The sequence below is a fragment of the Arachis hypogaea genome, chromosome 10 (genome assembly GCF_003086295.3).
Source record: "Arachis hypogaea cultivar Tifrunner chromosome 10, arahy.Tifrunner.gnm2.J5K5, whole genome shotgun sequence".
NCBI lineage: Eukaryota > Viridiplantae > Streptophyta > Magnoliopsida > Fabales > Fabaceae > Arachis > Arachis hypogaea.
The window spans coordinates 105977278-105990574 of record NC_092045.1 but is presented as its reverse complement, the minus strand read 5'-3'; the positions used below and the strand labels follow the sequence as shown (position 1 = coordinate 105990574).

The following is a 13297-nucleotide window of genomic DNA, read 5'->3' as shown; positions in this document are numbered from 1 at the left end:
AAATTATTTATTTAGTTTCATAATAAGCAATATTTTTAAATTTAAATAATTTATTAATTAGTTTGTACTTATTATATCATATATTCAATAATTTATTAAAAAAAGAATATTAATATAATGAATAAAATTTTTTAAAAAAATATCATTTAAAGAATAGGGACAAAAAAATCCCTAACCAATTTAAATCTAGAGACAATTAGGTTTCTATTGGTTTTTGAACCTGACATGTTAGCATTTTTCGTTCAAAGTTGACAGAAAAACACCCACAAAGACCGCGTTGAGTCACGGAAGTATAGGACAGAGACCGAAATAGGTCACTTTTATGGTGAAGGGTCACATTATCATTCTAAGAAATGAATAGGAGTCGGGTTGGTAGTTTACTATGGTAAGTTTAATGAAAACCATTTATTATTAAAGTGTTTTTATGTTAAGAACATATGTATGAATGTTTTATAATAAATTGGATCAATAACAAAAAATATTTATATCATTACCTTTTGTTAACATTGAAAGAGCATATAGGTTAGGATTTAAAGTGGCGCTTAATTGTAATAAACACGTTATAGTATAATCATATAATGACTTTTTTTAACAGAACAACTCAGAAGAAAAAATTTCGTATCTTTACATAAAGCAGTTCATACAAAAAATTAACAACTTTCATAGAACATAAGTGTTTAAAAAATACATGTTGTTAAATAGAATTTAAAATCTTACATAGTCAACAAACATTTTAAAAAAGTTTTCTATAAATCATGTTGATGGTTGTACTTTTAAACCTGAAAGAATTATTCTCAATTAATACTCTTAACTTAAATTTTGATGTTATTCTTGAAAGAGCAACATAAAGTTTATCATAGGTAAAAATAGAATTAGACAAATATAAATTAGTAGTTGTTAAAGTTTGACCCTAAAATTTGTTAATAGTCATAAAAAATGAGACAATTAATGAAAATTGTCTTTTTTAAAACCTAAATGAAATAGTTTGGTTATTGGGTATCATGTTTATGCGTAGTATTAGAACCACTTCACCTGTTTTTTACTAGTTAATATAATGTATTCAATAACATGATTACCCAATTTGTGTACCTTTTCCATTGCATAACCCATTTGATTAATCAATACTTCATGGTAACATAACCGGTACACCTTTTATAAGAGTCAACTGGTGAGGCGATAAACCAAAATATTACATTCAAAACATTCGAAGTGATTGTATCTAATTCAGATTTCATGTTTCCTTCTGAATAAGAATATTTAATTATTTTATTTTAAATAAAACTCATCTCATTGCCAAACATGAATCACTTATATATAGGCTAAATCTTTCATGACATTCAAATTTTCAGACGAAAAAACTTGTTATATGTAATTTTCTTCAAATTTATTGAAATTGGAATATTATATAGCGTGTTGAAACTTGTAAGTGTTGATACTATGCCTTGATGGATGGTGGTTGGTAAAAGGCTAAAAGGGGAGGATGCAAAACTTGTCCACATTCCTCAACCAAAAGGAAAGCCAATGAGGTTAGGTGATGATCAACCTTATTTTTTCTCTTCCCTTTTTTTTGAGACTTGACTTTAATGTACTTTTATTTTGTTACAGACTTGCATAGTGTTCTGATATTATTTACTTCAAATTTCAATGGAATTAGAACATTCACAGTTCACAAGTGTAACTGTCTCACGTGTCAGTATGGTTTCACTAAAAGCGTCAAATATTTCTCTAATATATAGATATATAAAATGGTAATTGTTTGAGTTATTTGTTGGGTCAACATAATGATTTCCAAGATTACCAACATACCAATGGCTTGGGCTTTGAAGCCTGAACTATCAATAGGAGAAAGAAATAATTCTAAAAAGAAATGGAGAAATTGACTATCACCTTAAATTTGGTATTATCAGAGTTGCAGTAACAAAGCTGTGCAATATAAACTCAACTGATGTTATCCTGTATATTCTACAAAATATATCTTGTCTCTAAGTTAGATACTGTCAATCTCTCTTCTTATCATTCTCAATATATTCTTTTCTACTCTGTACTGCCACCCCGGAACAACCAGCCGACCTTCCCTCAGATGATGGAACATCAGAATTTTCTTTCTTACCCTTTGTTGGCATGCTTGATTCTTTAGGTGCCTCTGAATTCCTGTAAGTTCCAAACTCCAGAATGAGTTCGGATGAGGAAGAACTCCTGGCCTGCTCAGAGATATTGAAAGAGACAGGCTCCTGGGCTTCTGACATGCTTTCCTGGCAAATGTTTGGAAGAACTGGGAATTCTTCATTTGCAAGCTCAAATGACCTTGAATTGCCATTTGCATCAGGTGTCTCGTCGGAATGAACCTCCTCAGATGGTTGCTTTTTCTGAGGTGATTTGGGTGATACACTATGCTTCGCAGGACGATATCTCCTTGATTTGTTCCCCTTTATGCGCGTATCCCATTGGGAGTTATGAGCCTGCATGATTCAACCATGTTGGAGACGACATAGTCAGTTATCATAATGTAAACAGATACAGAAAAGTTTGACACGACAGTATATACCACGTCAGGTATGTATGTGCCAGTTCCTCGTGATTTTCCTGTTTCTTCAAAGCTGTAACTAGCTTGTGAAGCTTTCGGACAATAGAATGTCTGTGTTGAGCCATATACATCGGTCTGTGCTGGGGCATATACATCAATCTTTGTAGGGACATATACATCATTTTGAATTGGGGCATAGACATCTGTGCTTCTCGGGACATATACATCGGTGTGTATTGGTACATATACGTTACTACTCCTTTTATAAGACACGTTCCAGTTTTGCTGCATCAATACCGCATGGATGTCAGCCTGAGCAGCTGATAATCGTGTGCTTGGATATGCAGCAAATGGCATGGCATGCTTACGATGCAAATGAACATAGCGTAGAGCACCATAGTAACTTTCACAATCTCCAAGGAGGACAGATTCTTCAGATCTTCCAGTACCAAATGCAGGAACAGGAACTTCTATATCTGGCCTTTGTCCTTTCCCATTTCTGTCCAAAGTGTTCATGAAAAACCCCTCTAGTGCTGCACCCATCTTTTCTCCTGGTAGTGTAAGGATCTCCTTAAGTTTTCGGGCACCGAAGGATAGAGCAAATCTAATTCGATGCAAGTTTCCTGCAGGTAATAAGGTTGACGACTAAGCGAAAAGAAGTAAGCAATTTGAAAGAGTAATAGTTAAATATGTAGACCTTCATGAAATTTAGTATAATTATTTAGGCATCATATATAAAATTTTATGTCACCAATAAATGTGAACATCTATAAAGTTGTTTGAGCGAGTGTTGATGCCAAGACCTTAAAATATCATGCAGGATGAAATCAGCCCACAAGTAATAAATGCAAGCAAAAGTATGCCTTGTAATAACTTGATGCTTTAGTGGCCCATATTACCTCGGCTGACGCTACGGCCTAGGTTGTTGTCATTTCTTAGAGGATCCAAAATATTCATATGCTTGGTGGGAAATTCATGGGTTGTAGTCTCGTATGTTCTTGCTGATATAGAGCACATATCTCTGTACTTTCTCAGAAACTCTTTATTGAGCAAAAAACCACCCCGCTCACAGTCTGGTGTCTCTGCAAAAATCCCAATTAAAATCCCATAATTGGGATTATCAAGTACTGAAGATTAAGAATAAATAATCCCATCAAGTCATACATAAATCCAATTGATAATGTGCTTCAATAACACTTATGACTTACCATTAATTTCTGGAAGTGAAGATAAGGCCTTAGGACCATCTACACTGACGTAATAACTTTCCCAATCAAATGCACTGTAGTAGTCCAAAAATCTGTACAGCACCTGCTTGCAGTAGCAGTCAGTCGGTTTATTCTTCACGTTTATGCAAATCGAAGTGGTGAAAGGACCAAATCAAAACTGATGCAAGATTGATTCATACCTCTAGAGGACCACGCACTGATGAATGATAACGATTGATAATGTACAAAACTAGTGTTTCCAATGCATATGTTGATAACAGGCCATGGTGTGCACCAAGAATTCGGCTCTCATAATAGCACCAAGCTTTGATTAAGATAATACTTCGTTTGAAAAGATGGTTTTTCCCAACAAGTTGGTCAACCTGAGATTTACGGTATGGCATAAAATTTCATATTCACTAGAAAGATAAGCCATTGATAAGTTCTCCCTTAATGATCAGCTTTTACATAACTGTAAAAATTTACAGTCACGCGCAACCATGAAACTATCATATAGACCATATTATGAAGACATCAAACAATATGAATAGTCGTGACTTGGCTTAAATTAGACTTTACCTGCTCCAAAAAGCGCAGAGCATAGAGTCCAGCCATCTGATTGAACGAGATATCAACCGCAATATCTTTTACTGTGCATTTTACAACCTGGACCTGCAGTCCATCATCCAAACATCAAGATGAAGTAGGGGAATTGTACAAGCGCACCCTCATTTTCTTGTGCAAATTTCAACTTTAGAAAAATGAAGAACAGAACCAACTAGGTCAAAAGAGGTTTTGATACCATATTGAGGACCAACTATCCTAAAAGCATAAGGCATTAGGTAAAAGACTCATGAAACGAGATCACATCTAACATGGAGAATTTTAGTTTTTAATATCTTAAGAGAGACAGAAAACTGACAGTGCAGATACTCCTTACCAACATGATGTAACACTCCAGAAATAATGGATTACCTATGAAACTGTAAGAAACAGTACAGGTATTCTAGCATCTATCTAACAGGCAAAGGCACCTCTAAGTTAAACCCTGCATCTCTTGCTCTCTCTAAGGCAAAGGTACAAAGTTATTATCAGTTTCCTCATGTGTCAATGCATTTATATTTAGCAAAAGCAAGAAACAAAGGGTAGTTTACCATTCCCTCTTCAGACAAATAGAACCAAGCCTCACATATAGCATCCATCTATAAAAGGAATGCTTAAAATCTTATTAAGCTTATTCCATGAACACAGTTAATTAGTAGACAGTAGAGACTGACGTGGGGAAGATAATGAAGGCCTCGATAATTGAACCTCACAAGCAAGCCACAGAAAATAGAGACCTTGTATGGTTAAAGCAATATCAATACATACAAAATGAACCAGAAAAGAATCAGAAAACTTGCTCTAAACCTGTGCACGTATATGCTGTACGTCTTTCACTTGGAATTCAGTGTTGTCACTGCTTTCAAGTATACTGAATACTGTTTGGGCCAAATCCTCCTCAGCATTTTCATGACCGAGAGCTGTCAAGTCAATATCCCCATCCGGAAGATAGGTTTTTAGTGGGACTGAACCAAATGTGAAGACCTGTAGCCCATAAAAGGGGTAAAACATTCATATGGTCACTGCTATAATAACTGTATAATTTATAATCATGATGAAATCAACTTAATACCTAAAAGCTTTGAAGCTTTTAAATTAAAAGTAATGACAAGTCAACCAGAACCAAAAAGTAGGTTAAAAAAATCATCTATATTTGGAATTAAAGGGAAATCTTTTAAGAAATTGGGTCCAATGACTCTAATCCCCAAGTCAACAAATAATCTTAGGATCCACATGCAAAGTTTAGGCTGATAGGGAAAAATATGTTCAGGCGTGCTGCGAAATGGTAAATTTCTTTTAATGAGGAAGTGTACTGTTTAAGGGGAACTGAACAAAAATAGCATGGAAAGTTGAAGAGAAGTGGGTTCATATTGATCATCAGATTTGCAAACTACAACTTTATCTTCCATGGTTTTAAAGGCTATTTTAGATATCGAAAACTAACGGGAGAGAAGTCAATCTAGTGATCTAAAGTAAGATAGCAGCATACAAGGGCAAAAAGAAAAAGAAGGTTGCCGTAGCCTAATAATAATAATCAATTAAAAAAATGTACAATGACTTCTAGATGTAGAAAACAATCATAATAGAAAGTAACTGTTCTTAAAAGGAAAAGATAGGATAACCGAACATCCCTAAACAGAACAGAGATCAAAGAACATTCATAGGACAAACAAAATAGATCTGACGCATACGAATCACTTAGAGCAGCAAGCACTAAAAAAGAGACCCAACTAACTATGAGGATATAAAGCAATAAATTAAAAGAAATGGCCAAAGGTACTACACCAATAAAAATCACAAATATATAAATTCGGTAAAAAAAATTCAAAATATTCTAACCTCTGCTCCATAGTAACCAGTAATCAGCCTCTGGACATATCCAATAATCTCCTTTCTATTCACCTCAGAAATTACATTTGGTTGGATTATACACAGTATCTCTTGGGCCCTTTCTTCAGCCATCAGCCACAGTTCCTCATCAATTGATAGCGGTTGTTCATTAGGCAAGGATGAAGGAAACAAATTTTCTTGTATATCTTCCATCATAGCTGCATATACCAGAACTCAGATATCTTTCTAATGAAACCTAGACAAAACCAGAAAAACACAAAATATCAGTATTGAATACAATCACTACACATAAAACAGCAAAACAGTACCCGAAATTGAAGATCTTTCATAAGAAAAGTTACGAAAACAGAAATAAATTAGCCAATATACATTCGTTTTGACCAATGCTAAGATGACAGATATGTAGCACTTAGTTCCTATCCTGCAATCGAAAAACCAGTGAGACTGTAGAGACGCATCACCGGCATTCTTTCTTTTCGGAGGTACAAAAATTGGTCTGAAAATCATCCCCAAGGCATGTCTCCTGTGTCTCTCTGTCTTTTAAGTAGATAAATTATCTTAAGAATTATCCCCAGATAAGAACAATTCTTCTAAGATTTGGTCTCAAGAGTCCAAACACTTCTATCCTAAAAGGAAATGATCTGAAATTTTATGGCCAAACTATCCATCACTCTTCACCAACCCAAATGCTTGCTCAAAGACAAAATGGAAAGAGAAAAAAATGACAAATAGAGCAATGACAAATATAGAAAAACAATTATCATGAGAAAAGTCAACAATGAGATGAAGTTTTCGGAAAGCACAAGCTTTTATATCACAGTTTACCATCATATTGTAACGCCCAAAGCATTTAACTTTATTAATTTCATTGTTATCTGTTAAAGAAATGGGTAAAGTATATTTTTTGTCACTAAAATTTGTCAAAAATATCAAAAATACCTCTATGTTTTATTTTTGTTTCAAACTTTCAATTTTGTCCCAAAAATCTTTTATTTGCATCAAATATACCCTGACACCTAAATTTTCAAAAGATTTAAGATCAATCTAATAATAATAATGTATGAAAATTATGTTTGACTTGCTTATGTTGAGGGTTATTCTTATGAAATTGTTGTTGAATTGATCTTAAATTTTTTGAAAACTTAGCCGCCAAGGATATATTTGATATAAATCGAAAACTTTTGAAACAAAATTGAAACAAAATAAAATTTAGGGGTATATTTAAAACTTTTTGCCAAAGTTCAAGGATAAAAAAGTATACTTAACCCTAAAGAAATTCAACGAAAAGGAAGACTTCAAAAGTAAAAAATGGAACAAGGATAAAAATCAATTAAATAAAAAATGTCCTAAATAATTGAAAGATGTGATCCTCATCAATAATTTTCAAACAAAATCTTGCAGTAAAAACATTGGTGATAAATTCATATCATATAATTCATTTTCGCAACAGTTACACAAACATGAACACATGGAGCAAAATGGAAAGAAAGGGAGGAGGAGGAGGAGTACCTGCCACAAATCACCACCGGAACCAGCGTCCACCACCGCTGCTTCTCCTCTCCGTCGTCGCACCAGTACCACCGCGGTTCGCTGGCGCCGCCGCTGCCTTGGATTCGCGTCGCTGTCGTTGCCGCTTGGGGTCATGCCAGCGCCGCCGCGGTAGCGGCCTTCCTCTGCTTGCGTCGCGCCGCCGGCGTTCTACCCGTCGCCTCACCGTTCTCCTCCGTGTCTTGCTGCGCTTTGTTTCTGATGAGAGGCATTTACGGCAATTGGCCATTCACTTTGCCTCTTCTTCTTTCTTTTATGTATCTTATTTATTAATTAATTTATTTATTTTTCTATGATTTTCTTGTTTTTATATTTTAGGTTTTGCTAAGAGAATTAACAATTTTAAATTATTAACTTCACATTAAAATAAATGAACAATTTTAAATTATTAATTTCACGTGAAAATAATTCTTTATTTTTTGAAATGTAACATGAGATTTAGGTTTTTTCGACTTGTTGATATCAAGATACCGTCTGTCGGCACTGAATTCAATAGTCACAAAACGTTTGGACCGTTAAATGGTCCCATAACAAAACATGTTTTTTAAATTTTTATTAACGGCTGAATAGTCCGTTTTTAATTTTAGTTATAATTTAACCTCGTATATTTTATTTAATTATAAAAATTATTTTTTATTTTATAAATTATTATTTTATTATTCATCTATTATATTTATTAATAATAAAAAATAAAACAATAACGAATTAGATCTTCCATTAATCGTAATAACTTTTTGGCAATACCAATCGATTAAAAGTTTCTTTGATCCATTACATCATTGGAGGATTTTGAAATTGTCTTTCTTAAAAAATCAATCAATTGGATTAACAAAACAATTTATTGAATTTCAGGTTTCCATAACTCAATCGTTTTTATAAATTTTGAATCGGGCCGTGACTAATGGTTTATAAATCGATTGAGTTGTGATAAACCTGAAATTCGATTGTTTTGTTAATCCAATCGATTGATTTTCTAAGAAACACGATTTCAAAATCCTCGACATATGTAATGGATCAAAGATAAACTTTTAATCGATTGGATTGCCAAAAAGTTATTATGTTCAATAGAAGATCTAATTCGTTATTGTTTTTGTTTTTTATTATTAATAAACATAATAGATAAATAATAAAATAATAATTTATAAAATAAAAAATAGTTTTTATGATTAAATAAAATATATGGGGTTAATTTGTAATTAAAATTAGAAACCGACTATTTAGCAGTTATTTAAAAACTTAAAAAATATATTTTGTTATGGGACTATTTAATGGTCGTTCTGAAACCATCGAATTCTTTGCCCTGCCTGTCCGAGTTCCTCGTGAGGAAGTAGGGGGTGAAAGACTCCGATGCTTAAGTTAACAAGGACTTTAAGCAGATTTTCAGTATATTAGAACATGAGTTATACTGCAGATGTCAGTGTATTTATAGTAAAGTTTGATGATTTTCCTGGCAGTGGCAGTACTTTTATCTTATCTTATATTTTGGAAGTTTGTTCGGTTCTTATCTTTTAGAAGAGTAAAGATAGTAGGAAAAATTTGGAAATATAATTACTTATTTAGATAAATATAAGCCGATCCCTTTAGTCGTATCCAATCTCTCAAAGAAGTAGGTATCCAGTAAAAATCATCTTTTAGAATGGACCTTTTGTTTTTATTGAATTTGACTTTATAAATTAGGACAAGGTATCAACACCTTCCAATATTTGTGATTAAAAAAATTTCCATGAATTAAATTGGTTGTTAAAATTTATTATTATTATTATTATTATTATTATTATTATTATTATTATTATTATTATTATTATTATTATTATTATTATTCGTGTGTGTGAAACGTGTTTTACATATTTTTTTTAACAAATTAATCAACCATTAAAATAATTAAAAATTTTAAACATAATAATCAAAATAAAAAATTCATTAAATATGTAATCACTTTATTTTTATATTTTTTATATGCATTTTATTTTTAGTTGTAAATGTAAGTTTATTATATCTTTATAAAATTTAATTAATTACTTAAAAAGTTTGATTATAAAACTAAATATACGATTTTTTTTCCAAATAACAATGCATCAATTAAAAATACAAAAGACCAATGAGCTATCGCTTAAGTGTGTGTTTGGATTACAATTTGTAAATGAGGTTTGCATAAAATTAATTTTGTAAACTTGATTTTGATGAAAAGTAAGTTTGTATTAACGTGATTTATGTTTAACAATCTTTATATCAAAATGGATTATAGTAAAATAAATATTGTTTGGATTATACTACTCAAAATTACTTTTATATGAAAAATTACTAAAAAGAGACATCAATTAAAATAATTTTTTATATTATTCTATTATTTTACTTTAAATATTTAAATATATCTTATTAATTTATTTTATAATAAAATTAATATTTACTTACTAAATTAAACTAACATATAAAAATTAACAAAATATATTTTAATACATAAAAACACTAATAAATATTAAATTAAAAGATAAAACACTAATGAAATACATAAAAAGAATATCTTATACAAAATTAGTACATAAGAACATTATTATTTCTACTGCATGTGATTAATAATTTGATCTCTAATCAAGTCTCGAACATGATCTATTTCTACAAAAGAGCTAATGGTTAGAGTTTGATCTGAACTTTCATCAACATAACTATTATCTTCTCCATCAAGAATGTTTGCATGTTCATATTGATTAAACTCAGTATCTATTTCAGAATGTCTTTTAAGAAAATTATGAATAGCTATTGTTGCACACACTATCTGCACTTGAGTTTTAATTTTGAACTTGGACATATGTCGCAAAATAGCAAATCTATTTTTGCACACTCCAAAAGTCCTTTTTATTGTGCTTTTTAAGCTTGAGTGATAATAATTAAATACTTCATTATGATTTGTAAATCCAGAAGAACGTCTAAAATTTGCAAGATGATAACGTCAAATTTATATGGACCAATATATTCTTTCGGTGTTGGATAACCCGTATCTACCAAATAATATTTACCTAATGAGAAAAAAAAATTAGTTACATGATAACCAAGTAAATATAGCTTATTTGTAAGAAAATGATAAAAATTAACCTGGGGAAGGATGCGGAAAATTCATGGTAGGAGTTGTAATAGCATTATCAAATATACGAGCATCATGCACAGTATCTTCCCATCCAGGTAAAGCAAAAATAAAGCACATGTCCCAATCACATACAGCCATTATATTTTGCGTTGGATATCCTTTTCTTCCAATAAATTTGGGTTGATCACTTGGGCTAACTACACATGGGATATGAGTATCATCAATTGCTCCTATAGCATTTTTAAAAAATGGCCAATATCATTGGTCATTTTTTATTTTGCTATGAACATTCTCATTCTGAAACTTAGGATCCAATGGCTTAATATATCTAATAGATAATCTCAAGTAAGCAACCAATACCTTATAAAAATGTCTACTTACTGTCTCTCTAGAATGTTAAAACATTTCTTGTATCATCCTATTATCCACTCCATGACCAACCGTATTTAAGAACATTATAACCAACTCCCATTTGTCTTGTACATTTTAATCCTTGTTCAACTAATTCATCACAAAATAGGAAAAATATGTTTTTTCATCTGAAACATTTCATAACAACGAATACCATGGCCACATAAAATTTCTTGCACCCATAAATACCCTATTTGTTCATTAATTTTGCATGGTTTTTTGCACAGATAATTGACTACATATTGACCAATTAATGCAAAAATATTTATAATTTCATCTGTTTCTTCTTTTATAATGGAAAGTAATTTTGATTTTTCATGTTGTTCTTTTTCATACTCTTCAAATAAATATTCTATGTTCATTCCAAATTAATTAACAGAAATTAAGTCCTACATAAAAATATAAATAAATTCTTATCAATACCAAGCTAAGAAATAAATTATATATAATAAGAACAATAATTAAGTACCACAAATATTATATTATAAAATAATAAATAAACAACACACAAACTTTTTTATTGTCTTATCCTAGCATAACAAAAAATTCATGGATAAATTAAAATGGAGTACAATAATAACTTAATTAGTTTTGCATGAAAAACTCACAAAAAAAAAATTAATTTTGCATAAATGGTAGTGGATTATATGCTGCATGTTTGAGCCAATCCAACAATCTTTGCTTGTATCCTTGTAAGGATATAAACATTTCTCTAGCAGGTTTAAACATCATTAGTTGACAACAACAACTATGAAAATCGGGATCACTAGTGATCATTTCTATCTTTTGAATCTCAGTCATTATTTTCCCAATAGATGCACCAGGTACTAGAAATGTGGACACAATAGTTGAGTGTGATTCAGATGTAAAGGCAATTCTACTTATTGCATCTGCAATTTGCTTTGAGGCAGGGACTTTAAATTTTTTTTATTGCTGTTTCACAAACCACATCTCTCTTTCTTTTTTCCATACTCTTTTGACTGTTATTTTCTTGAGAAGAGCTAAGATTTATGTGTTGAAATTCAGAACTAACTTCCACACTAGCACCTATACCTTCTTTACTATATCCAGAAACCATTCTTCTATATCAACGTGATCTTCCTCAAAGTATGGTCAATATCCAATTATCCATCACCATCTTCTTCTATGCCACTAGGTAACATTCCAGATGAGGAAGCCCAAACAAACTTGTCATCGGCCATAACATCTTTAAATAATATAGTTAATTCATCTTTAAAAAGGAACCCTTTCTTCAATTCTTCTTTAAGGCTAGTAATGGAAGAATTTGTTGAGTATGCTATAAGTGGAGATGTGTACTTGAAAAAATTAAAGGTGTAAAAATTCTCAAAGGGGTCATTGTAATGTGAGCAAATTAACAAAATAAGAGAAAAAAATTTGAGAAAAAGAAAGTGACAAAAAGAGTGAGTATTTGGGAAAAAATGAGAGAGAGAGAGAGAGAGAGAGAGATGGGGGTTGGGAAACACAAGGAGGGTAGAATTAGGCAATTTAGTAGAGATCCGAGGGTTTGGAATCGAGAAGAGTACTGTAGGTTGGAAAATGAATCGTTCTCTATCTTTGTAGATCATCTTCTTGAAGACATATCAAAGAGGGAGTTGTATCACTTGTTCATCGAATAAATGATATTTATCTCTCACGAAAATAAAAGATGGTAATATATACATTTTTGCATTCATCCGGTATACAACGAAGGGTGGAGCCACAAAAGCTATTGCGGAGATAAATAGAATGAGGCTACGAGGAAAGGTTGTTTCAGTAAGAGAAGCGAGGTATAGATGAACAAATGAAGTGGAAAATGTTAAGAGACATAAAGTGGAGGGCGATGGCCGAAAAATTGTTCATCATCAATCTCAACATGGGTTTCAGGTAAGAATATCAAAGAGCAGAGGAAACAGGAAGAAGCAGAGAAAAAAGAAGATCCACGTGGCAATGAGTGGACAAAGAAGATGGAGGTTCCTGTGGCAAAGGAGAATCTTGAGTGGCTACAGAGGAGTCTAGTAGGCGGAACGACAAAGACTATTGACTATAGATCCTTAAAGACTATAATTGGAA

General features: G+C 31.7%; 1 protein-coding gene across 4 annotated transcripts; it reads right to left on the bottom strand.

Annotated features, from left to right (window-relative positions):
• Positions 1 to 1868: 1868 nt before the first annotated feature.
• On the bottom strand, positions 1869 to 8018 carry LOC112716305 (uncharacterized). Of its 4 annotated transcripts, none has more exons than XM_072205335.1 (9): positions 7696 to 8018; positions 6175 to 6421; positions 4887 to 5319; positions 4312 to 4404; positions 3933 to 4115; positions 3733 to 3835; positions 3424 to 3606; positions 2546 to 3147; positions 1869 to 2459 (listed from the first exon to the last, which is right to left on the bottom strand). In XM_072205335.1, exons 3-9 carry the CDS (start codon positions 4932 to 4934, stop codon positions 1998 to 2000), a joined length of 1674 nt encoding a protein of 557 aa, XP_072061436.1. In that variant the 5' UTR covers positions 4935 to 5319; positions 6175 to 6421; positions 7696 to 8018; the 3' UTR covers positions 1869 to 1997. The 4 variants fall into 4 exon arrangements, with proteins under 4 accessions (XP_072061436.1, XP_025623971.1, XP_072061435.1 ...); XM_025768186.3 differs by having other exon boundaries at positions 5143 to 5319; XM_072205334.1 differs by lacking the exon at positions 7696 to 8018 and adding an exon at positions 6556 to 6966 and having other exon boundaries at positions 5143 to 5319.
• Positions 8019 to 13297: the final 5279 nt, after the last annotated feature.